This window comes from Microplitis demolitor, chromosome 9 (genome assembly GCF_026212275.2).
Source record: "Microplitis demolitor isolate Queensland-Clemson2020A chromosome 9, iyMicDemo2.1a, whole genome shotgun sequence".
Lineage (NCBI taxonomy): Eukaryota > Metazoa > Arthropoda > Insecta > Hymenoptera > Braconidae > Microplitis > Microplitis demolitor.
In genome coordinates this window covers 10,903,354-10,918,764 of record NC_068553.1, presented here as the reverse complement: position 1 = coordinate 10,918,764, position 15,411 = coordinate 10,903,354, and the positions used below count along the sequence as shown (strand labels likewise).

Here is a 15,411-nt window from a genome sequence, read left to right as displayed (position 1 = left end):
CGATACGAGTATCACTTGTCGGTAAAGTAGGTATTTATGTTACCGACTGTTACCAATGTTGCTCGGCAGTCAATTATCATGCGTATGATGACAAAATACTGTCACACTATCATTAGAGCTGGTACCTTACCGTATACTAGCTCTGATGATAGCATGACATGTATTTATATGATGATCAATCTGAGGATTTATATATTCAAACAGGGGGTAGGACGAGCACTTGCGAGAAGCTCTGATGTCACTACCATCTAGCGGTTTAGTTCTTCCCACACCCCTTCTTTTTCAGCGGATAACGTCATCCAGCGTGTCTGAACTTGCTTTTTATGAGGTATAGTGGGGGATATAAAGCTGCGCTGTTGTTAAGCTCATATTTCAGACCAAGTGGGGGTAATATGAACCTGCGCAATAGCGTATTTTATCCCGATTACATCATCTTCTGCGCCGTTAACCGTTACTAAGCTCACATTCCAGTCGAAGTGGGGGAATATGGACCTGCGCAATTGCGTCTTTTTACCCTGATTACATCATTTCTTACGTCATACAACAAGCTCAAACTTGTTTTTGCTGTAACAAAGTGGGGGAATAAAGAGTTGAGTGGGCGACTCCTGCAGCCATATGCATCAGTCTGCTCAAGTATTTTTAAGTAGAAACAATTGCTGTGCTATTTAAAACCTATAAAAAAAGTGATTATCAAATGGATCGTCAAAATCTAAGGTATTATAAAAAAACATATCTTCTCAATTAAACTAGCGTACATCTTTCTCATTTGCAACTATATACCTGAACCACATCTTTACAGATCCCATGTATGCACTGAACGTTGTGAACATTCAGCACAAATCGAGTTCGAGGAAGTGAGCGAAGAAGAAGACAATTACATTCATAAATTACTTACTAAAGAAAAAGAAATTGACTTACAAATCTTATATTGGAAGAACTTATTACTATCTTTTAAAGATCGTAAAGACTACGAACAAGCCTGTCACAGAATCACATACGTTATAACTCTTTTAATGTTCAAAGCTAACTCATCAAAATATAAAGTGTAGACACCTCAAATGAATCAACTAAGTGAAGAAGAATTAGACTTTCTAATAAACCATCCGCCAAACGCTGTATTTGAAGCCGATTTATTAACACGTTACTTTGAAGAACCTATTCAAGACCACATTAAAAGGTTTGTACGTGATATTCATCTTTTACAAACTAATTTGAATATCATTCAAACTAGACGTGATAAAAACGTGTGTCCATACTATTGTGCATTCAAAGACTCTGTAAAAAAACTGCATCAAGTGATTGAAAGTATCGAAAAACTAGAAGAACGTATCAACAAGAAATAAAAGACAATGGAATTCATCATAGATTTCGCAGGGTTTGTTATGCCCGATGACACCCTAGTAGTGAAAGAATTGTGTGTGGTTGACATATATGAAAATTCCTCAAAATATAAGTGTAAACATTTTATCTTTCAACCACCATTGGAGTATGATGGAGCAATGATGCAAGAAACTTTAGATGAGAGTGGGTGTGGCCATGGTATCCGGTGGGACTCAGGTGAAACACCATACGACAAACTTCAAGAAGTTATTAAAGATATAGTGAGCAAAGCAAGTTATATTTATGTTGATGGAAAGCAAAAAGACAAATGGTTGACGATCATGACCGATTACTCCGCACAAATTATCGACATCCAACTAATGAGACATTATTCATTTGAAAATGTGGATCGCTATAATAAGGAAAAATGTCCGCTGAGGCTATATCATCGTCGAAGAACACATGCATGTGCTTTTCAAAATATTCAACAATTAAAGCGTTGGTTTCTGGAATTCTGGGGTGACAATCCATCATACGAAAAATCTGCGCAAATATATTATCAACTGTCTGATTTGAAAAAAATGCATAAACGTGATATCGCTTGCCTTGATTATCACTTTCTTCTACGTTTTGCGAGGACCCAAATACGTCATGTCTACGATACACTTCCGGTGGAATTACAGAATAATGATAAAATAAGAGATTACTCATTTTGTATGGACCACTACCCAGCTACTGGTGGCGATTGGGATATCTGTGGAATATGGCTTTATCCATACTGAAAAGATTGCCCAAAGTGCATAAATAATAGTAATCCTATAAAAATAATAGTTCATAAAACAAGTTAAAAATATATATATACAATTTAATTAAAATTATGTTATTGGAATGTATCAGGTCAAGATTATAAATAAAACGAATTGATTTATCGATAAAAAATGTTTATTTATTTATTAAGTTTATTTTTTTAATCAATACAGGTTCTATAATATATCTTGATCTCTCTATCCTAAGTTTAAACCTTTCTCGATCTCGAGCCATTTGCTCCCATTCACCTTGTCTAGCAGTTTTGTATGCATAACTCCATGTATACATATAATGTACAGTTGGTGTCAGATCAAATTGCACAACCATGTTTCAAGTCAATTTTCGTACAGTGCTGATGATAGGGTTATACTCAACGATACGATCGTGGATTATTAAACACTAAGCTGTTGTGTTTTGTGGAAATTGATTTGTGGATTCAAACTCCAATCGAATGTCTACTGGTCCAGATTTAATTGCCTCATTCTGCTTAGAACAGTCTATAACACAGAGCGGAGCTTCTTGCAAAAATTTCTGCTTTGTTAACAGTGGCTCAGCCTCTTTATTATAGTATGTAGATTGGAAATCAGTGTACATACTGTACAATAAAGCATACTGATTGTCGTTTATGTCCAAATTCAGATCTCCGTACGGATAACTCTGTGAGTTCAGGAATAACTTTACGTTACGGAGCGTACAATGATCAAATCGACTCGCATTCTTCCTTGCGTCGTTTTTTCTTGCTGTTTGAAATCCGAGGATGACGTAACGTTGCTTCTCCAGTTGTGTTGATGTTTTGACAGCCCAAATATGTTTTGATGTTGCCGGTAACAGCGGATACTCATACAATTCCCAGGTTCGAAAACTAATTGAGATAGCCGGATCACTTGTAATATAATTTAATGCTTGAATTTTTTCCTTGTCTGATAGGGTGACGTACGGTACAATCCACTCGATTTTTTGCAAAGTTAACTTTACTTCCTCAGCTCCCGCTGCTTGTTGTACGTAAGCATTAATGTCACTGTTTGAAATCGTAAGAACTATCTCTAGCTGAACATTCATAAGGACTTTCAGATAATCTTCAGCAAAACCACTTAAAATATTTAGTGGAATCAATAAATCAAAGCTTCCTGCAGCGTTTGTTAATTTAACATCATCTTCCATTACCCAGCCAGCATTCTCCAAAGCACTCAACTGATTTGGACTGAATGATACATAACCTTTCATCAGGCTTGTTATACCAACGTTACTACTTCGATCAACTTCAACACCATTCATAAGTAAGCGGAATTCTTTAATCATGTGGCCAATCCCCATATTAACCAAGTTGGTTGTGGCAGCGACAGCACTGTTATCACTCTTGGTAAACTTCCCAAGAATATGGAGTGCACTTTTGCTAGGAAGTATGCACAAATTTTGATTTTGGATTGTGATACGAACTTCATCATTGTTGTTCAAAGTCGACGATGCATACGGTTGATGAGCATGCAGTTCATAGTGAGCGATTGACTCATCGAATATAATTGGTCGTTGAATATCTAATATATTAGCCATTATTTTTTATATCCTCGGTCACCTACTGCACCGTATTTGTTGCCTTTCTCGTAACCGCCGTACGCTGTACTACCTTTTATGCTTGGTGCCGAATATTTATCTTTGCTATTTTTAAAATCTGTGCCGTATTTACTTTGTTGGTTCTCTAAATACTTTCTTAAGTTCTTTGAAGCTTCGTTATTGGACATTATACTCAACAGCTCACCACCTAAGTCTTTCGACACGGGATTATGCAGCAGAAATTGAATTTTATTTTATTTATCTTCCACGTAAACGTAGTCCGAGACTTTTCAGGAACAGCTTGTTCTGATGTGTTAACGCCTTGTGAGGTCTTCTTCGACTGATTGTGCTTGTCCATGTTGATATCTTTTTATAGCCTGCGCCACTCTTTGTATCATATACAATACCCATTTTTATATTGTTTTCACATGTAATCTTATGGTTATAGTTTCACCCCTAAAATTTACTAATTTTCCATCCTGATCCACTATACGTAGTCTTATATTATATATAGCATCTGCGGTGATTGGAAGGTAAATGACGTGTGATGGCAACTCAACGATCTTATATCCTGGTGGTACGCTCGGAAAAAACTCATGAATTGTGTGAACTTTGTGTTCATTTATGTAAGCACCTGTGTTAATATTACACTCAACCCTTAAAGCATTTAGTTTTAGTATAGCCACAGGTAATTCCGATGAGTGAGTTTTGTTTGGTTGAAGCCGACGATTCTTGAAACCTAACAGTCGACCAATAGAATCGTTAGGTATAAAATTTATAACCTGATCACATTTAATTTCACTTCTTAGTTCATTATTATTTGCTCTTATACTGATGCTCAGTCTCGGTAATGACTTTTGTATGTATTTCTCAATATCTCTAATTTCATAACTACCGGTTGGTATTTTAATTACTTTTTCTTTAACAGGAACGATTCTTTTGGGAATCTCTTTTACGGGTTGCACATCAATCTTCGGAGCCAATGAAACATCATCATTTCTTGTCACTATAGTCGCATCTCGTTTTTTTCTCTTGCCACCAGGTTTATCGATATTTCCAACGTTGTTATCCTCAATTTCATTCATATCTTCTTGTTCTTCATTGTCCAGAGGATAAGTTACATAGAACTTATTAGAGCCAATGTCTATATTGGGTATCGAATTAAATGTCAGCAATTCTACAAGACCCAAGACATAATTTTTTTCCTCTGACAACTCGATTGGTGGGAAATAATTCGCCTCTAACACAGAGGATGATCCTGTCAGCGTTAACGTGAAAGACTCAGCCATGACTAATGTCCTGAGTAACTAGTCATGTTAATTTAAAGTTTTCCGGAAAGAAATTTTAGACACAAATGCCCACATATAATTGTGTTAAAGTCTTGATATCTTTTATGATTATATTTCACGCTACCAACATCGAGATATTTTATAAGGTCTTCCGGTGGTTGTAAATCACCAAAACTATCGAAATAAATTACATTATCACGACTTTTTTTGTACGCAACCCAATGAGTACCAGGTCCAAATCTGTCATCAAGATTGACAATAGCCGATTCGAATTCTTTAGGTCCAGTTTTTGGCAAATCGTTTCTCATGAAAACACCGCGGAAATTGGGTATCCTCAAAGCCTTAGCGTATTTCATCAAGTCTATGTTTGTAAGTGCTCGATGTGGTAGCTCTACTTGTTTTTTGACTTACATCCTCTACCAACTGGTGGATATGGCCACAAATATAGCCCCATACCACGTCTATATGGCTTTAAGTATAAGCCTTTACCTACAGCTATCTCTTCCATTTTTGAATTATGTCTCTTGCTCTCCTCTAACTGTCTTTTGGCTGAACTAGCATCTTTGACAGCCTTCGCAACCGCCGCAGCACCACCAGCGAGTGCACCAGTTGCTGAAAGACCTGCAAATAGGGGTATCAAGAATGGAAGTACACCACCGATTTTAGATGGAACTGGTAGAACACGTGGCTGTCGAACATTTTTCTTCCCACCAGATTCTTTTACCTCTTGTCGAGCCCCTTTGACTGCTGATTTAATTGGATCACCACCTTCTTGCATGGCTTGCTTAGCAGCCGTTACAATTTTTCTCAACGCCACCTTGGGTCGTCTGCTGGTACTTTTCTTCTTACCACTCTTTCTCCTTTTCTTACCCGCCATACTTTTCTTCTTACCACTCATTCCCTTCTTCTTCTTACCACCCATGCTCTTTTTCTTCTTCATTCCCATTCCGAAGCGTTTTTTTACCTTCATGATTTTGTTTATACTCCAAGCAGCAGCTTTTTCTCCAATAGAAGCGTCTTTCGCTTGAAAACGTTCCCACGCTTTGTCAGCTAATATTTTATCAGCCTCGTGACGTGCTGCCAAATTTTCCCGATTTTTCGAGTAAGCAATGTCGTGATTCTTACACGCTGCATCCAAAGGATTGATGCCAGGATCACCACGAGCCAGTCTCTTTTCTAACTTTGTTCCTGGGCCACAATACTGATAGCCAGGTATATGAAGTTCAAAAGGTAGCTTGTTAATGATACTGTTGACAATACCTTTCCCACTTATACTTCCGCACTCCATCACAGTGACATAATGACTGATAATAAACCATTATAAATGATCATACTTATAGTCATAGAAAAGAGTTGTCACTCTAACAGTGCACCGTAAACATGGAGTTCAAAAAACATCACGCTAAATTACCTGTGATCAATTTCGATCAAATAGTTCAAGGTGCAGGAGTAAAAAGGATCAAAAGACATGGTGCTCTACTACCAAACAGTGTGCGGGCAGTGTTTTGTGGCCCATCAAATTGTGGTAAAACAAATGCCTTGTTATCACTTATTATACATCCCAATGGTCTGAGATTCAACAACATTTACCTATACTCAAAATCTCTCAATCAGCCGAAATACAAGTTCTTAGAAGCGTTGCTGAAGCCCATAGAGGGTGTAGGATTTTTTTCATTCAATGAGCACGAGGACGTGATTAAACCTGAGGATGCAAAACCCAATTCACTGATGATATTTGACGATGTCGCTTGTGAAAAACAGGATCACATTAGAGCTTACTTTTGTATGGGGCGACACAAAGACGTAGACAGTTTTTATTTGTGTCAAACATATACCCGGATTCCTAAGCATTTAATACGTGATAATGTAAATTTTTTAGTTCTGTTCCGTCAAGATGAAATGAATTTAAAACATGTATATGACGATCATGTAAATACTGACATGTCATACAATTCATTCAAAGAACTATGCTCTGCATGTTGGAATAATGGTAAATATGGTTTTGTGGTAATTGATAAAGATAGTGAGCTCAACAATGGACGATACAGAAAAGGATTTGACTGCTTTATTAGTATAAATTAAAGTGTAACTATTAATATGAATCATATATCTAGTGAACTCTAATACATCAACATGAAGCCTGAAGAGATTTCAAAACAAAAAGATGTGCTGCGTCAGATATCTGAAGCAAGTGACGCAATCAGACGAAAGCATAAAATGCTGAAGTTAGGAAAAGATAGCGCTGAAAAAGCTATGGGTGAAATGTTCAAACCCATAGTTACACCGTTGCAGAATCTAGTTGAATCGTCGAAACAAAAAATTAAGCAAGAAGTCAAGAATGAAATTAAAGAAGAAGAGGTTACACAAAAGGACAAGTCAACACTCAACAACAAAACAGAATTTGATGATACAAGTCATTATGATAGTTTTATTTCTGATGACGATGGGAGTAGTAGAACTCTTAATGAGAGCCAAATAAATCCCTCTGCTTCAAGTACTCCCGCTAAACCGAGCAGTTTAGTGAAATCCTATTTAGCCAAAGTGTATAGAAAAAGTAAAGAAATAGATTTGAGATATGGCGTCCGTCGGCGGTACAATGATTTTTACATTGGTGATTCAGAAATAAATTTTGAAGAAAATATATTTCATGTTAAAGATCAAGAATACCCAATAACTCCTGGTTTATTGGAATTGTTGTTCAAAAAATCACCCCATGATGCAAGTGTTACACAAGATGATAAAAATAAATACCTTGAGATTATTAAAAATACAAACGCTTATAGAAAAAATTACAAATCAGATGGTAGTATTTATGAAGACTCAACAATAAAGTTTAATAATTATATTGCTGATTTTCTTACAAAAAATACAAAAGCACCTAAGGGAAAAGGGTTGCCTAAATATAAGATTGTAAAAAAGAAGAAAACACATATGGATTACGTTTATTGGGATGATCCAAACGAACTGGTTGATCGTCTACGTTTACTCATGGCATCTCAAGCTGCCGGTAATCCAAGTCATACAAATGAAATTATATCGATAATCGAAGAGTTACGGGAGGCTGGAATTATATATTAATAGTATTTTTGAACTGTGTTCGCCAGTCTTTTACTGTTCATAAAAGTGTAAAGAGCAAAAAAAATGAGTATCGACATATTTGGACGCTCGTTAACGACAGCTGCAGTTATTAGTGGACTACCTGGACCACCTGGAGTTGGTTTTAAGTTAACTCCTGGTGGAGATTATGATTTAGAGAGTAAAAAATTGTGTCGTGTTGGTGATCCTTCAGACGATAATGATGCAGCAACATTAAAATTTACGCGTGATCTTGTCCATAAAAAATTGATTTTAATGTATGATAGTATGAAAGATGATCTGTCCGAGATCATTTCACTTTTGCATACTGAAGTGGTAACACTAGACTCTACAGTCGTCTCATTAAAAAAAGAGGTTCAAGACCTAAAATTAAGGTTAAAAAAAACAAGAAAAGAATCACTTGATGACAATACCCGGCGTATAAAGAAATTGGAAGCTAAAATTTTTAACGATGGAGGACAAGAAGTCAGTAATAGCTTATGAGCTTCATAAACAAGCTCGTAGAAATTACCTGCGACGACATGTTGACATCCGTGGACTCGATGAAACCTGGCAGGCAGATTTAGTTGAAATGATCCCATACGCTACATCAAATAAAGGAAATAAATACTTGCTGACGGTGATAGATATATTTTCCAAGTACGCTTGGGCTGTACCAATAAAAAATAAAAGTGCTAGTGATGTTACGAATGCAATGAAATCTATATTCCAACAAGGACGTGTTCCAAAAAATCTTCATGTCGATCAAGGCAAAGAATTTTACAATAAAGAGTTCAAAAATCTTATGAAGCAGTATAAAATTAATATGTACTCTACGTTCAGTAACCTGAAAGCATCCATATGTGAGCGTTTTAACCGAACACTTAAAACTAATATGTGGCGTCAATTCTCTGCTCGTGGTAATTATAGATGGATCAACATGCTAGAAGAATTGTTAAATACTTATAATAATACTAAACATCGGACAATTAAAATGAAACCTGTTGATGTAACTGTTACTAATGAAAAAGAACTGTTTAAAAATATATACAAACCTCTTCAAAGGCAGCAGCAGCGAGTACGAAAATCCAAGTTCAAAGTTGGAGATAAAGTTCGAATTAGCAAACACAAACATGTGTTTGAGAAAGGTTACACAGCTAACTGGACAACAGAAATTTTCACTATAAAATCTGTACAAAATACGGTACCTACGACCTACAGACTTGTAGACTATCAGGATCAGCCTATAGAAGGTGGATTCTACGATGAAGAACTCAGCAAAGTTAAATATCCGGATGTTTACCTAGTAGAAAAAGTTATAAAAACACGTGGAAATAAATTATATGTAAAGTGGCTCGGCTTTGATAACTCTCACAATAGCTGGATAAATAAATCTGATCTGTAAAAAATGTATTATATTTTTAAAATAAAACAAAATAATTTTTTAATCATGTATATATAAGTTTTTATTTTTTACTAGCCTAAAAGCTATAAATATTTTTTACATTTTTCGTCTTTTATTTGGTCTCGGTATAGTCATAATATCATCTCTTGATACTTTGTTACCCCATGGTACGGTATCAGTACTGTTTAACAGAAGCTGACGTTTGTCATCTTCCCAACTTAAAGCTATCTTATTCTGAACTATTGTACTAACACTATGTTTGTTACTTTTAATTACATATTGTTTCTTACTTAAATTTACATGATCTTCTAAACATCGTTTGAAATCTTCAAAAGTGATAGTATAACGTATACCGTAATTAATTTCCGCGACGGAGACGCGGATTAACCGGTAAACCGTATGCGGTCACCCACGTGTGAAAATAAAAATAATAATAATAATAAGTAAATGATTTTAAATGTTTCCTCCAAATTAAAATAAATAATAAGTTATAAACAATAATGAAATTATAAATAATGAACTCTTGGAGTGCCTGAACCAGCTCCTCAGGCTGGGTTAGTGCACGCAGGCGCCAGACCGTTTATCCCAAAACGGACAAAATTTAATTCAGGGGGAAAATCTGCAAGGGAAATCCGAGCAAGTGACACACGACAAAGCGGACAAACAATTGAGGAAAATAAAATAAAATGAATAAGAAAAAGAAAAATAGTAAATATATAATAAATAGTTATATTACAAATAATAAATAAACCAGAAGAATGAAATTAAGTAGCAGGAAAAGATCCAGGGAAAATAAATATTAAATTTTCCCCGACAGCTGTTGGTTTCCGTAATTTAATTTTAAACAATAAGCAATATAATTGATAATGTTTTACAATTAATAGTTTTGTTAAATTAACCCCAATAATGACACTTGGTGGTTATAAAAAAAATAATAACATTATATAAATTCAACCCAGAATAAATATAATTTAATTTAATCAACACTAGTAATTTTAATATTAAATAAAAAGAAACCAATTATTTTCACTCAAATTTTCCAGACGACAATAAAAATAATAATAATAATCTTACTTTATTTTATCTCTCAACACGCTTGAGAGAGAGAAAGACACGGAATTTTTCCTCACTCACACTCAAAAGGATAAATTTCTCGGTACTACCAAATTATAAATATATAACATGTAAAGTTAAATAATAATTTTTGCATAAAATCTCGTTAATAATTTTTACCGCTGGGGTATATATAATCAAAATAAAATTATTATAATGCTATGCAATTATCTTAAATAATAATTAACGTGAATAATAATTGATAATCTTATACAAATATTCTAAATAAAATAGAAAAATAATAATTATAATAACTCGGGAATTTTTCATCCGAGTGCTGACATCAGTGCTTGAGGAATTTTTAAGTACCGCGTGAGTTGTATAGCTGTATGTACTACTAATATATATATATATATATATATATATATATATAAGTGTGTACCGGCAACGCTTTACGCCGTTGCGTGCGCTTTATCAATATATATATATATATATTCAATTACCAAATACTTTCACCAACATACGAAAACAATACTTAATGATAATTAATAATGATTCTCTCGTGTATCATTCAGTAATTAAATAATAAATCCAAATAAATAATTTTCTCCGCGGCGACCAACAACTACCGGAGGAGGCTAGCACGTGAAAGTATATTATCCAGCGAAATAAATACAAAGTACTTACTCAAAATCAGCAATGATCAGCGAAAATAATACTCAATATTGTAAATGAAGTAAGGTAATTAATTGTTTGAATTTATTCACCCGGTAAACTTTACTTATTTTAACCAACAAAGAGAAACTTTATTGCAACAACAAAAATCACGTCCGTACACAACGCTTGTCCGTATCTTTCTAACTTCATTGTCTCAACCTCCACCTGTTGGTCGTCGCACACATGACACTACTGTCCCCTTAATTTTTATTATAATTACATTTGTCAGCCCTGGGCCTTACTTAAATTAAATAAATATAAAATATAAAACATAAATACGCAGACAACTGAATGATACATAATTAATTAATTAAATATATGCACTATTCATCTATATCTTTTGTTTCGTATAATAAATTAAATAATAGTAACCCAAATAATAAACATCAATTCACGTCATCAGTGGGATGACAAGTTTAAACAAAGTAATGTGTTGTCAATTTTTGGGGCATAATATAATGCTGGATTATGCATCCCAATTAATTCAAAATTATAAATACATAATTAAAACAAACAAAAGTCACGCGTTTGTGCTTAAATCATAAATTATAAAAATAAAAATAAATTAAATCACACATGTGCTCTCTCATACCCTTCGCGCATGCGCGAGCACCGTGTACGGACTGCCGTCTCATCGGCGAAATGGCGGAATGCCCGCGTAACGATTCAAATTTAAATTTATGATTAAAATAATTAACTTAAAACTAAATAAAATCAAATAATTTAAATCGTTACGTGACAGTGTAAAAAACATTTTTTTTTTATTTATAGTGTAAAAAACATTCAAAAATTATTAGATGTCGGCTAACTTTCGTATCATAGGTAATTTCATAATTCTATTAAATTAAAAACGTATATTCTGTGTCGTTTGTCCACAGACAACAGTTATATTTATTGAAAATATGGAGCCTATACACTGGTGTGTAGGCTCCATAATTGAAAAGTTTAAATTATTGACAACTTCGCGTTCAATAGTAATTGCAAACACTAACAGTACATACGGACAGACGTCATTAATACTTGGTACACTAAAATTAACTTCACTATCTTACCTAGAGGTTTCTCTACCGTCCATATTTTAGTATACCAGAAGTTAATAGAGTCATCTGTATGATCAATTTACGTGATACAATAAACACTTCAGGTAGTTCTAATTATGTAGCTATTATAGTGGAAATTGTGCTAACTCTTTCGGTTTTAATTTAGTACGGAAAACAACGAACGAATCACTGAGCTTATTGAGCATTTGGAACATTCTAAATATGGGTGGCACAAAACCTGGTCTGCACTGGGTCAAGCGTTGTGTTTCAACCATACGCCGCAAATAACTGCAGAAGGGGTAGGTTATTTTTTACAAACTTTGTATGAAATTTTTTCATTGATATATATTGTTAATTGTTTAATTATTTTCAGCTCTTTTTCAAAGTAGCTACGTCGTCTGATGCTCCAGAAGATCCCATCGCACGATTTAAAACTATGGATAATGGCACGTTGTTTAGTCCCGATCTCGCTAACGAACTGAACCAATACTTGCACTCTAGAAATTGCGCCAAAATTCAGGCGGAGTATTTTCCGGTGAGAATCTTAATAATGTTTTTGGATTTATTTCAAAGTTATTAGTCATTTGCGGTAGTATTACTGCCACAAGACTGTAGTCGCATGCCAAAAATGCAATAAAAATCGACGGTAGATAAAAATGTTGCTCCATGGGAGCAAACGACATGTATTTCTGTACGCGCATCACTCGCTGTGAGCAACCAACAACTATTTTAGGCAGATTTGTCGGGAAAATTATAAATATTATTGATTCGCAATATTAATTAGGTCATCAGGAATGACTGTAAACAAGCGGGGGGTATTTGGTCCACTAAGTCAACTCAAATATCTCGCTTTCCGGCCAGTCACAATAGTATATTTCGTTCCGGCGTTAGGAAATTAGAGCGATGAATAAAAAATTCTCTCCAATTTGAAAAAAAAAAATTTTCCATGCATTTCCGGTTGTATTACTGGACCAACACTGTAGTCGCATGTCAAAAATGCAATAAAAATTGACGGTTGATAGAAATGTTGAATCATGGGAGCAAACGACATGAGTTCCTTTTAACGCATCACTTGCTGTAAGCAACCGACATCTATTTTAGCCAGATTTTTCGGGAAAATTATTAATATTATCGATTCGCAATATCAATTAGGTCATCAGGAATGAAAATATTAATTATAATTGAAAATTTTTTTCCAGGATGATGACGGAAAATCTGTACAGGCGGACTTACCGGAGCTAGTCGACAATGTGATTACAATGAGGCGGCTTTACAACAAAATTTTTTTCGAATTAGGAAAAGCGCTTTGGCCGATCACTCCTGTCCTTAAAGACGATGGCGTACGTATCTAATATTTAAAAAATTTCTATATCATCTTAAGATAACATCATCTATTTTATATCTTTTTTAGGTTCTATTTAAGCTGGACCAAGAGGATAATCATCCCGAATATTTGATCGACATGCTTCCTCCTAACGTTTTTTGTGGTACCGAAAGTCTCTTGTCCCTCCAGAGGGCGGAAATGGATAAATTGATGAGAATGAAACGCACTCGTGAGTTTCTAGAAGATGACTATTGCGAAGTGAGAAAACGTAAGAAGACCGTCTCATTAGATGGTGAGCAAGAAGGAAGACCGCTGTTACGGACGAGGTCACTTCCGGGTTCTGATGAAGCAGCCTACTTATTTATTGGAATGAGCTCAGCAAAAGTTGAAAAGGAGATAACAGAACTGCATGGATCGGATTCAAATAAAGATACTCTTTCTGTAAATACATCAGATCTGGATATGTTTGATTAATCTTAAATAATAAAGTTATAATTTATCATAAATACGGTTTATTTGTCTAGTAATAACATAAATCTTGGTAAATTTGTCATTTTTTTTGCGAGGGGTTAGTCACTTGACAAATAGTATTCAGATAATTGTCAATAATAATTAGTATTGATGGTCACCAAACATTGATGGTTTGGTTACCATCAATGGTGAATTTATAATTTTATCGATAGCTAAAAAATTTATAATTATAAAATAATAATGGTTATTATAATAATTATCTAAGAAAATATTAGGTTTTCCGTTTAATATCATACAGTTTCTTATCGTTCTGGTAGTAACATTGTACATTTTGTTTATAAAAAATAGTTTGATTTACTATAGCTGTCAGATAATTTTAGAATATTCAGTTGAGATAAAAATCCTTTTAAAAAAAAATTTTTTTATTAGTGTTTTAAAAATTTATAAACGTTAAAATGTAGTGACCTTAAAGATACAATCAATTTTGAAGAATATGCACCTGAACCTGGCACCTGATCTTATGGGTCCAATGTTAGGTATTTACAACAAAGGTTATAGAGTTGTATTTTACCGTACTTCATATTTTACGATAGGGTTGATAAATACTACTTGTAGACATCTAAGTAAAAAAAATTAAAGAAAAAAAATTTGAAAAGTAGGATGCATTCTACTTTAAGGATTCAAAAGTGATTTTCCCGATCGTATCTTAATTTTTTTGCTTTTTTGAATTCTGACAATACAGCTATTGGACAAATAAATTTTACAACTTTACGAATTTCAAAGCTAAAACTATTTAACAACTATTACTCTTTCTACTTTTATGTACTGCTTACACTTAAAGTGTCGTAAGAGGACTTCATTTCGCAGTTTTTTCTCAAAATGATTTAGTCATCTGAAGAAGCTCGTCGAAGCATTATCATTCTTGTATTCTAGAGTTTAAAAACCAGCCCACTTAATAATTAGTTATATTCAAGTGATACTAACATATAGTGATTCTGTGTAATTTAGTGCTCAACGAAGTATTGACTCCTATTTGACTTTGCAAACTACAGGTATGTAATATCGTTTTTTTGATAATATTTTCTGAAACTTAATATTACATGTAAGAAACTTGCTATATTGCAAATTTTACCGATGCATATCAATAATTTTTACTAATTAGAATTGAGTGCGCATTTCAAGTATTTTGACGTTACTCAATAGAGGCGCTGAATTTAATCGATGTGTCTCTGTCGTCAAAAAATTCCTATTTATTTTCATTTAATAGAAGGAATTAGGACGACCAAACATGTGAAATGTTGGACGAACCTAGGATTCGTAAACATCTGGAAGCTTCGGAAGTGTTGACGGCCCTAGGAT

General features: G+C 34.2%; 1 protein-coding gene across 1 annotated transcript; it reads right to left on the bottom strand.

Moving 5' to 3' along the window:
• Nucleotides 1-2,526: 2,526 nt before the first annotated feature.
• On the bottom strand, nucleotides 2,527-3,678 carry LOC103579023 (uncharacterized). The gene has a single exon (XM_014444322.2). It carries the CDS (start codon nucleotides 3,676-3,678, stop codon nucleotides 2,527-2,529), a length of 1,152 nt encoding a protein of 383 aa, XP_014299808.2.
• Between the last annotated feature and the right edge of the window lie 11,733 nt (nucleotides 3,679-15,411).